Genomic DNA, 11,997 nt, shown 5'->3' with positions numbered 1-11,997 from the left:
CAGTGATCCATGTAACCATTCTAGACCTCTGTGTCCAAACACGTTACCAGGTGCTCCAAACTTTAAATCCTTTTCAGCTGAAAAGTGCAACAGCAGCAGCTTGGCACAAAGGCAGGAAAAGGTCTCTTTCTCTCTCCTTTGACTGGTTCAGTAGATTGAGGAGCATCAAAGATGACACCCCCAAAGAGAATCCAACTGCTCTAAAGGCAGCCTCTAGTCACAGACCTTGGATCATCAGAAACCTGTGGTGATCCATGTCTTACTGAGAGTATAATTTGATATTCATGATCTTACTGTGCTCTTTCACCATTCTCACTTCCCCAGGAAGGGAAATTGAGAAGGAAACAGCAGCACCACCTGACCTCCTCCACTATCTCTGTATCTCTCTTCAGCTGTGAACATGCAAAGACAGTGCTGTCTTTTCTGATGGATGAGCTATTCTTTAGCAACCAATGGAAAACAGCTGCCCCTGGTCACACAACTAATTGCTTTCCACACCAAAAATTCATGAAATTGGACCATCTGAGGAAAATATAAACCAGACACATATTTATGTAGCATTCTGAAATGAGGCCTTCTGACTCCTGTAGTATGAGGGCTAGCCAATACAGAGCAGTTTGAATTTTCAGTCTAATCCCCTGCTTCCCCACGTTTTAGGAATGAGATTAATTATTTCTGCATCCCAAATGGATCAGAGGGATCAGCTTCAGTCTCTTCAGTAGTTTGACTTTAAAAGAAGAAACTGGATGGTGAACAACAGAGGCATTTGCAGAAAGTAACTGTGACTATTTGCACAACCATCCTATTTGCTTTTCCTATAATCAGCCAAAGAGACCCCTCCCACACTCTTGACATTAGATAAGATTTTTGTAAAGGATTCTAAGCCATTGAAAAGCAACACACTCAGGATACATAAACACATCTCTTTACTGATAGCTCCAGACATGTTCTATCTTGCTTGAAGTGAAAAGCAGCACTGCAGAAGTTACTTAAGGTTCCTGCACATGCCCCAGCCCCAGGCTCAGGCAAGTGAAAGAGCCTGTGCTGACAGAAAGGAAGCTCCCCTCCCCGGGAGGCAGGAGCTACAGGTTTGTTTACATCACTGGAGAAATCGTGTACTTGTCTTTGGTTGTTCTTCTCATTTTCTCTGAAATTCCCAAACCTCAACATGACACTGTTCTCAGAAAGTTTGAGCAGAACTCCCAGTTATTTGCTGTTTCCTAATGATTTGCATCCTTAAGAAATAATCAGAAACAGCATAAAAATGTAAATGTGAGGAAATGGGATGGGTATTCATTCAGCCATGCAGCTGGAATTCAGGAACTGCTGTAATTGCACACGAGTAACATAATTTGCCTCCCTTGTAGATGTTTTTGCTTATTCACATCACGTCTTTCTTTTTCAGGGATGTTACTGAAGTTCCTATACCCTGCAAGACAAAACAACCACTCTCTGCTGTAGCCATCCCAAGCCTGAGATGTTGAGTTGCTCTAGGATGGCAACACCAAGGCTGGTATCCAGGGTGGCATCACAGAGCAGGGCACTCACCTCACAACACAAACTGCTGGCCCACGTGGCAACTCTCAGTGCACTGGGTGCAGTGGCAGAGGAAGAAAAAACCCCAGCTGGGATTGTACTGATGGAAACAGGGTAGAGGGAGAAGCAGCACCATCATAAATACTGTAAAAACTCTTTAACTAAAAAGAAATTATGCAAACAGCGAGAATATAATCAAGGCTTTTGCCAACAGAGTGGTAAACAACTTTGCTCTCCATCACTGTCTCTCAGGTACACTCTTCTTTTGCTGGATTTTGTAGAAACAAGCTCCCTCATCTGGCTAGGTTGTTTTAATGAGAGGTTACTTACGTCACTCTTGGCTATTCTCCCTTCACAACTATTCTCTGACTTAGGATTTAGGAGGTGCCTATGTGAAAACTCTCATTACCTAGGGGAAGACAGAGGAAGTGCTCAGCTGCTGAAGTACCAATGTATAGGCTTCAAGAAAGCCTGCTAGCAAAGCTCAATTTCCCAGCCCTCTTTTATTCCTCTGAACTCAACTATTCTGAAGAAGGTACATGAAATAATGTGCAGCACATATTTTCCTGAACAAGAACTGAATACAGAAAAGAAACTATTTGCATATTAGAAATCCTGTTCTGCAGAAAATCTGTGTGCCAGGAAAATGGAACATATGTGCCGAATGAATTTAGGCAAAGCTGCACCTTTGCTGTGCTGTTTAAGAAAAATCACATTTAATACATCAGTCTGAGACTGACATGGGCTTTTCATCAGCATTTCATCAAAACTGAACAAATATGAAACATGAACACCCGTACACCATTAATGGTTCAACATACTGCACCAGGTTTTGGAAAAGGACCTTGCTGAAGCCAAACACCCACCCTCAAGTACACAACAGACCCCTCTCGGAATACCCAAACAAGTCCTGGCAGGACAGAAGGCAGTATGTGGCAACAGGTTAGTTGAACAATGCACACCTACACCAAGGGGGACAGACAGCCCACAGCAGCATTCCCTGTGGGATGTCAAGCCCAGGAGCTCGCTGTGCTTCTGGTGCAGATCTCTGTAAGAACATTTCAAAATCACAGAATTGCAGTGGGAGGGTACAGGAAGAAACAGAGAAGAACACAGAAGTCTGGTAGAGTTCTGGATACTTCAAAACATCAAAGGTGTCAAAAGGGCATCCACAATTTCATCTCAAAGGAAAGCCCAGGCTGTTTCCCTACTGGAGCTGCCCAGCTGCCTACCCAAACAGGAGGGTATTTTCTTTTAGTACTTTGCTGTCTGTTAGTGGCAACTCCCTTGGAAGAGCTGTATAGCAAATCCTTTTTGGCAATTGCAACACATCAGTGGAAATGATTTCTTACCAAATGTAGTTTGAACCAAATGAAAGAAGAGTTAGGGATATTTCTCCTGCTTTGGAAAAATGGGGTATTGGTCACTGGCAGAAGAGGAGGGGCTAAGTACTAAGTACAACACGCTACAACACTTCAAATATTAAATCTACTGGTGGTACTTTGGACATCATGTTCCCACTCCAAGACTCCCTGCTTACAGTCAGACATTCACTTGTTCAACAGCATGGAAACACCTCCATCCACAGGCTGCTTGACTGCCCAGTGTTGGTCCTACTTTAATACCATCCTTCTGAGCATCTTGATATCACACACCTGGGTGGATACTTGGCTATTCAAATACATGGCTGATATATTGCTCATGTCCAATAACAAGCAGTATGGTATTTTTCTGTTTTTTGTTTTGCATCTGCCATTGAGCTGTGGCTTTTTAAAGACATAAGTTTTCAGGAAAACATGAATATGGTCATTATAAGGATTGTACTTCTGCAGTAACTCTGCTGGCATACACAAGCAATTCCTGTATTATTTTCAGATTTATTCTTTAAATGGTTTTAATAAACATACACAAAAATAAAGAATCAAAAAGTTACCCTTATCTGAGTATTGTACAGTTCATTTGAATCAGCCTGTTCATAGCAAAAGATCTCACAATGAAGCTGAGATAAAAAACACATGGTTTTGCTATTAATCTCCCATTCAATTTTCTAGTGGAGCCATTCCAGTATCTACAAACACATAAAAATTTTGTATTGTCTATGATTAGACTTGCTAATCAAGCTATATCTTTATCCCAATGCATATTTACCAGCAATGATGAAGTTCTTTTGTAAGTTATGCCATTCTGTCATTGAGAAAACTGGTGAAGTTATTCACCTGTGGTAGGATTTACTTCTGGATGGATTACATCTTCTGTTCCCCAACTGTCTGGACTGACCAGAACACACAGTACACCAACTTCCAGGAAGAAGCCTGCCATTTGTTACTCTTCCCTGCCATCTCTGCCAGTACAAGTGCAGAGGGAATACCTAATCCTGAGACACTTAACTGGGTACATTTTGTCCACAGGTCACAGACATGCAATATCTCCTATAATCCTGCTGGAAATCCTGTCCTTCACACTATTCTCCTGGCATGGCTGGCTGTTCCAGCTATGAGAAGAAAACATAGTGCCTGATGGGCCTTGTCAAAATGGTGCTTGGTGGATACTGGAAAGATTTCACCCATGGCAAGAATGAGTATGTTTTTGCATTGCGTACAGAATCATCAGAACCCAGAAGGTACTGAAATAAACAATGTATTTCTTTATCCCACCCCAAAAGAGTCAATAGCTACAGGAATTGTTACAGTAGAAGCAGCAGGTTCTGGGATAACCAAAGTAAGACAAATCACTGTCCAAAAAGAATGAATCAACTACTGCATCACATGTTGATGCAGCCTTGCAAGTCTTCTTAACAAATAAAATCTACACATTATGTGCATGAAAGTGCAGTTGTTGATGAAGCCAGAGCTGTTCAAGGGTACTAATCTCTTCACAACTCATGATAGCTGCATTTCTTTTTCCATTACTTTATCCTTCTAAGAACAAGCCCCAGCTCCACTTCATGTTTGGATCAGTCACTAGAGAAAAGCACTGTGTGCAATTTTTTTCAGTATTGTAATGCTTTATAATTCAGGAATGATGAAAAAATGGCTATTTTTAAAATACATACACTTCAGCACTAGGTACTGAAGGTTTTCTGATTTGTTCAACTATCTCACACTATATTGTTTGCACAGTTCTCAAAATCACCTGTAGAAGAGGTGAAATCCTGGCCCAGGGGAGGCTAAAAGAGGCCTCATCCATGAAAATGGGGTCTCAGAACAGAATATTGCTAAGGTATCTAGTAAGAAACTCAGCAGTAATTTATAAACTCATTGACATGGCTATATAGAAATATTTCTAGTTTGTCAGAATAAATCCTACTATTCATCATCAGCCTAGTTATAGCCTACATCAATCATTTGCACTCCAGTCACCTTGTTCATTCTCATACTCTGCTGATTCAGCTTTAAATTTTATTTCACTGATAGGAGTCTTTCACAAAGGTCAAAAAAGTGCCTTCAAAGTAAGGAGAGTGGTTCTGTCTAATGAATCCTCAGTTACTACTCCTTCTCTAGTTAACCTCATTTCAGTCAAATTAACTACATTTCACAAAAATTAGTATCCTTATCCTTTGGATTTACACTGGAAATAATCACCAATACTCAAAAGGATAATATAGAAGAAATTAGATTGAAAAAAATATCAGCAGCTCCAAGTTTTCTCGCTGCTTAATTTCTAAGAACTTTATTTTATGTCTAATTGGTGCTCCAAACTTGGAGGTGAAGAGTTTTGAGGGTCGGGTCTATTTGGTGGGAATGACTGGGGTTACTGAAAATGAAATTTTGTGACTCAAGTTTTGTAGCATTTAACAAATCATGTTTCAAGTTCCATCATGCTTCATATATCAAATTCTAATCCAGATCAGAAATTACAAATCCCTATGATCTATTGCTACTGTTTTACATGGACTAGCTGACAAATGAATCCCTCAAAACTTCTTTCCACTACAAACTGCAGCCCTAGGTAGTCATACAGGAGATCCACAGCAGCTCAGCCCAGCATGAGCTCCAAGATAGAAAGGCACTATAAAGTTTAGCCCAAAGTTCACATTATGGACATTTTTATAAACAAAAACAAAAGCAGGTAGTAAACATTTCTGAAACAAGCTATGTATTCACATCCAAGCACTTCAGTAAGTGTGACAAATGTTGCCACCTCATGGACAGGTGCAGGGTTTGATCCAGCTCAGCGGTAGGAAGGAAAACAGATCACGGAGATGACTCATTGCTGCCCTTTCACACTCCCCTGAGGGAGGAAGCCAGAGCTTGGCCAGAAGGATGCTTTTGTCACTTGGGTCTCAATCCAGAAGCATGGCTACGCATCCACAATTGGGGGGAAAAAAAAGAAAACAACAAAAAAGAAAACAAAAACTAAGAAAGGAAGGAAAATAAAAGAAAGAAAGAAGAATAAAGACTACACATGTTCAGAGTATTTGACCATTTCTAATATAAGAGCAAGGGGGGAAGACTGATGATTTTTCCCTGAAAAAAACCCATAATGCTCAACTTAGAACCTGGCATGGTCTTTCACTGTCAAACAGTCTAAGGTGAGCACTCAAAAGTAAAACATCTGAGTAACAGGCTGTGGGACCTGGAGTTTTCAAGAGGGTTACTGAAATTTTCAGATTCACGAAGACAATTGCCTCCAACTGGACTAGATGATTTTCATGCTCCATAAATTTTGTATCTTCTACTTGTATATCTTCTTCAATTGTAAGCTGCAATTGCAGTGTATTCCATCAGGTATCTCCAAAGACAAAGTTTTATGTTATAATACCACATTGGTTATTCACTGTTCCACCACTTTTGGGGAATTGCTGCAGAAAGATTCTGTCACCTGTAGAATTTCTCCCTTCCTGATGAAAAGGCAGCTGTGCCATCCTCCTGTACAGGACAGAGGCTGTTACAAAAGCCATTACGTGGTGTGTATGTTATAAGTAGGTTCATTCCACGGCACTATAATTAACACTTCCTGTAACTGGATGAGCACAAAAGCACTATAGAATTTTGGAGCAAAAATAAAACATTTCAAGTTTGACATAGGGATAGAAGTTCACGAATCAATTTTTTTTTAAGACAGAGCTTCATAAAAATACATTCTTAGTCAACATTTATGAATGGTCTGAAAAAGACAATATGGTGACTAATTGGGAGTTTCCTACCATCGTGATCTCCATATAACAGGGTAACAGTCTGCCTACATACTACTGAAGAAGAATTTGTACCAGCTTGATTTTTAAATATGTTCTTATGTTTATTATACTTTGCTACTCCACTCTCCTAAAATGGTGGCCTCAGGAAAAGCTGCTTTGGCAGGCAATTGCAAAGATTCCTGTGGAGAGGAAGTGAAAAGACTGGGCATACAAACAACGGCTGCTGCCATGTTCAAAGCACTGGGGAGAGTTCATAGAGCAAAATGCAGTCCTAAGTAAATGGGTTTCAGGCAATTTCAGTGTTAAGATAACATCATTAAGACTAGAACAGATTGTGCTCAAACCCTGCTGTTTATAATTAACACATTGCTTCCAAATACTCCAGGGTCCCTGGTAAATAGTCCTCTGCTCAGATCCACCCAGACCAATCAGAGTATTTTCATCAGGTTCCATGCTGGGCCAGCACCTGTTTGGACAAATCCAAAAGAGCCAAAATACTCTTCTTTCTGGCCAGCTAAGTAGAGAGATGAACACAGCTTGCCTTAGTCATTGTCACAGTGTCCATATGGCTGTGAAGCTTGTTTTCACAAGAAATCGTACAAGTACTTTATTATGTCGAAGTTCACGGTCCTATAAACAAAAACACAGTATATTAGAGCAATCATCTTAACAGTGCTAAGACTTTAACCTGTTTGGAGACAGCACATGCAGGACATTCTGCACAATCAAAATCAAGCAATTTCCCAAAAGAAATGCAAGCAAGGATTAATGAATTTTTAAATTCTCTCATTATTTACAATACCCCTCTTCTGATTATTTGAACTTTGTAAAATTCTAGAAAAGAAATGTAGCAACTTCCTAGTAAAGAAAGGAAGACTCTTATTTCAATAATGAAACAATAAAAATATAACAATATTAATAAGATTATATTTTCATATGGCAAATCTGATGTTCTAGTTGGTGATGCAAAGCAACAACCTTTTATGCTATTGAATGTTTCGTTCATCTCCCAAACCACTTGTTTTAGCATGTACTCCTTCATCTCTACTCATTTGGAGCCTGTGTTCTTTCAGTCTTGACAGTAGTTGACCCATGCTCATAGCTAAATTTGAAAAATCCAAGAATGCCAATCAATGGAATAGAAGATTTTAATGTACACTTTTGTACTTTAATGGCAGGCAAAATGAACAGCAGTAGAATAAAACATATAATTATTTTTTTTGTCTCTAAACTCATTCTTCTATACAATCTAACACTCAGACTTTAGAGTTTACTGTTTGAATAAATAATGCAAATTACTGCATATAATGACAAGTATAAAATTAAAAGGGTTTTTTAAAAAAAGTATTCAATGATCAAAAATAACTGCTAACAATGCTAAGTGAGATTAGCTAGCTGAATTCTTCTTTGTTGGACTACAATCATTTAATATTCTCTGTTCATGCATCAGCCTGTAACCCACTTTTCAAGAAGTTTTTATAAAACATCATTTTGGAAGGAGAAAAAGTTTAGAAATCTCCAAGATACGTAACAGGAAATACTCTGTTGGAGTCTATTTATTAATCCAGTGACAAATTTAAAGACATTAATTGCCACTGTTAGACTTACACGACATTGTGTCACTCAAAAACAAGTGCTTTAATTACAAGGCTTTCCACAGAAACAAAATCATACACACTAACAAATGCTGACCTTATCAACTAAATGAAGCAGAACTGTCCTGTCATAACAACTGGGTTTACTACAGACTCTCTGAAAAGATCCATTATATTCAATAAACACTAAGAGAACCCTACTTCAGCTAGAGAAAATTTATAAACTTAGGTTTGAAATTCCTAAAACAGAAATTATTTCTAACAAAGAAACATCTAACTTTACCTTCAGCTAAATGTTTAACAACTATGTGGTAAAACACAGAGCCGTTTCCACAAAGATTGAGTATGTGCCACAGAATAGAGCCAGATGTGAGGTTCCATGGTGAAAAAGAGACTGGGCACTTCAGCAGTTACCATGTTAAAGAGAAGAGACACAAGTTTTTTAGGCTTCTTTATAATTCAGGAATGATGTGTTGTTTTTTTTTTTTTTTTTTTTTTTTTTGTTTTTTTTTTTTTGTTTTTGTTTTTTTTTGTGCAAACTTCTCTTTTGCTTTAAAAACACAGAAAATGAAATGGCAATCTGAACAGCTTGAATGGGGGTGGGGAGGGAGCATCCTTTTCTGTCCCATTCTTTGCACTCCTCAGCCTTCCATTAGGAAATATGCTGGAGTAAAAAGGCTGAGATGGTAACCAGGCTGAGGTATCTGAAGATTTTAGTGACTAACAAACTTATTTTAGTACTACTGCACTAACAGAGAAAGAAGAATCAGAAGATGGGCTGCTTACTTGATATGTATTTTGGATGAAATTTCAATGTAGTTGCTTCTCTGTGACAAATACAACCAAAACTATTGCACAGAGAGAAATGAAATTTCTTAAAGCACAGAAGATCAGGCCTTCATCCTATAGCTAGTAGCCCCACCCAGGGATGACACAAGCTCATTTCTAATGAGTTCATGAAACCTTGTCTTATTACAGATCATCCTCTTTAAGATGTAATAAATACTATGGTCTGAAAAGTGTATTTTAACAAAAATTGTAACAAAGGAACAAAGGAAGATTTTTAAAAAGGGAGAAACAGGAGAAAAGCAGAATAGGCCAACTTCAAAATCTATTTATCTGTCTGTCTATCTAATTTAAACAGCCCTATCTCGGCAGCAAATAAAGACCTGCAAACTACTTTTGGAGAAAAAAGAACTGCTTTCTTCCTCATAATGTGTAGGAAAAGTCAGTTTATACACATACATATATATACCACACACACACCTCAGACCTAAAGGAAAGCAAGCTAAAACACTACCATGCACTGAGTGAAGTGACAGTGTCTCTGACAAATACTTTCTTCAATAAGCATGAGCGGCGTGGCACAAGTTTTGGTCCTTTTTTCCGGCCATCTCTACTTTACAGCAACTTTAATGCAACCTTAACTTCTAAGGAAGTCCAAGTTGCAAGGAAAGGGCTGTGAAAGGATCCCAATCCAAGGATATATCCCAATATATATAACTGTACACACAGTGATCCATGTTGCTGAGCAGATGGTCTGCTGTGCTTGGTTCCAGGGGGAGCTTTTTCAGGGCATCACTCACAAAGTGACTTTACTGCCGGGAATAGCAAACTGACATAGCAAAGCTGTGGAGGTCCTGGCATTGTGGTCCAGCCAGACCTGAGCCAGACAAAGTTTCATTCTACAGCCTGTCCAACTGAAAACCGAAATAAGTGTATCTGTTGCATTTACTGACAAGGCTGCTGGGCATTTAATAGCTCAGGAGAGTAACATGTGCACTGAGGTTATGGAATACAGCCTACACCTTGGGCTCCTCCTTAGGCCCACATTACAGAGAAGAGCTGGCAGTGAGAACATTTCTCCCCTTTGACACATGTCATTTCTGGGCTCTGTTCTGGTTATAGACTGTTTATCCAAGACTTGCTAATCAGGTGGCAGCAACAGATAAAATAGGAGACATAGGCCTGATTGTTGCCTTTGTATTGCATGTATTTCTGTCTGCAAATTATTGCCATCTCTCCTGATGGATCCTGAACTGTTCTCAGACTTCACAACTGAAAGCTCTGGATAAACAAAGATGCTGATGAACTTATATCCACTTATTGAATTAGCTTGTATCAATAACAGATCACACAAGACAGTCTATGTGCAAGAATTCCTATAACCTATGTAGTTTTTATATCATATGCACAACACTATTAAGAACCAAATATAATTTCAGATTCAAATACCATAATGTGCTTTTTAGTAATGAAACGGACTGACATTTTACAGCAGTATTTTCACATGAAGCCCCTGACCTTTACAAAGCACAAAGACAGTATGTTACTGTAACAAATACTGCCACTGTAACATAAATCATTTTCAAAACAGGAATGGACTATACCTACCTTGGGTACAGCATTTCTTATAAATAACATGACTTATTCAGCCATTCTTAGAAAACATCCACAGGTTTTCTATTCTGATCTGCAAACAGCTATAGACTGAGTAAATACTTGGTCTGAAGTCTCTTTCAAGTCAGCACATGCAACAGTAAATGAACTCTTAACAGGCTCACCGGGCAACAGCTCTGATGAAGTCCAGAGACACAGTACACTTGTATCGTGGTCCATCAAGCTGGTCACTCTGGCCAACCATGGATAACAGCTGCAGTGTCACAAGAGAGGTGATCTACGGACAAGAGACACTAGTAATGTTAGTCATTTTTGTTAACATGAATAGCAGTGGCCAATTTATTGTTCTGTTTGGTTTTGAGGTTTTTTCCCATTTGGCATAATTCCTATTTTTTCTCTGGAAAGTCACTTCCACTTGCTCATTGTTCACTTCCACATAGCGCTGCAGCTAGAAAACCCAGGAATTTACATACATCTTGCCATTACATTTTCAGCACCAGCAGTGACAGACAAAGGCTAAACCCTTCATCCTTCATATGAAAAGTTACCCTGGAGTTTTGAAGAGAGGAACAGGAATAATAGGCATGAGCTGAGCATTTCCCAAATCTCTGCCTGACAATCAGGAAGGACTAGGATTTTCTTTCCTTTACCCCTGAAGATCTCCTTTTGAACTTTCCTACTCAATGCTGGATATTCCTGTGCCAGATCATATCACATTTTGAACAGACAGATGTTTCACTCTATTCCAGATAAAAAGAAATTTGAAGGTTGGAAAGAAAAGGCTGGAAGATTGTATGTTTAAAAGAACAGGGCCTGAGTTGAGAGAAATTTGCCAACAGACACAGAGTGTCTTGACAGAGCCATTGATTATTTTACCAAAATAGCAATGTACCAGCATACTTTTTTCACTTTGTTCCTCCAGTGATGGCTGTGGCACCACTGAAGTGAAGTCGTGGGGTGTCACCACTGAAGACAGCCAGCCCATTCTGACTCAGTTAGGAAGAGAGACTGCCGTGATTCCATTGTCTCCCCATCTCCTCCCAGATATCAGGGAAAGAAGTAAAAGCAGAAAAGAAAATTTTTCCCTGGCCTTTGCAATAGATACCACAGACAATTCAGGGCAATGAGGTTATATTCTGTGACAAAATGGTATCTGGCCACAGGTTTCATTTTCAAAAAACCAGCCAACCATGACCTACTTCTGAGTAATGATAAAAGGACAGTAAGGAATTCCTCAAGAATAATGTATTTCAGGAAAGTGTCAGTTCAAACGTTCAAGGAAGCACATTGCTATAAAAAGCATCAGCAAGCTACATCAATAAAAAAAAA

General features: G+C 39.1%; 1 protein-coding gene across 1 annotated transcript in view; it reads right to left on the bottom strand.

Annotated features, from left to right (window-relative positions):
* Window positions 1-6,751: 6,751 nt before the first annotated feature.
* The window catches only part of ORC5 (origin recognition complex subunit 5), a 62,110-nt gene continuing 56,864 nt past the window's right edge, over window positions 6,752-11,997 (bottom strand). The window contains exons 14-15 of the mRNA XM_041474684.1: window positions 10,833-10,945; window positions 6,752-7,303 (exon numbers count right to left, since the gene is read on the bottom strand). Of these exons, the coding sequence (XP_041330618.1) occupies window positions 7,258-7,303; window positions 10,833-10,945 (159 nt within the window). The 3' untranslated portion in view covers window positions 6,752-7,257. The remainder of the gene's footprint in view (window positions 7,304-10,832; window positions 10,946-11,997) is intronic.

This window comes from Pyrgilauda ruficollis, unplaced genomic scaffold (genome assembly GCF_017590135.1).
Source record: "Pyrgilauda ruficollis isolate IOZ18807 unplaced genomic scaffold, ASM1759013v1 scaffold33, whole genome shotgun sequence".
NCBI lineage: Eukaryota > Metazoa > Chordata > Aves > Passeriformes > Passeridae > Pyrgilauda > Pyrgilauda ruficollis.
Note: the sequence above shows the minus strand (reverse complement) of the source record. Positions and strands in the feature narration are given on the sequence as shown.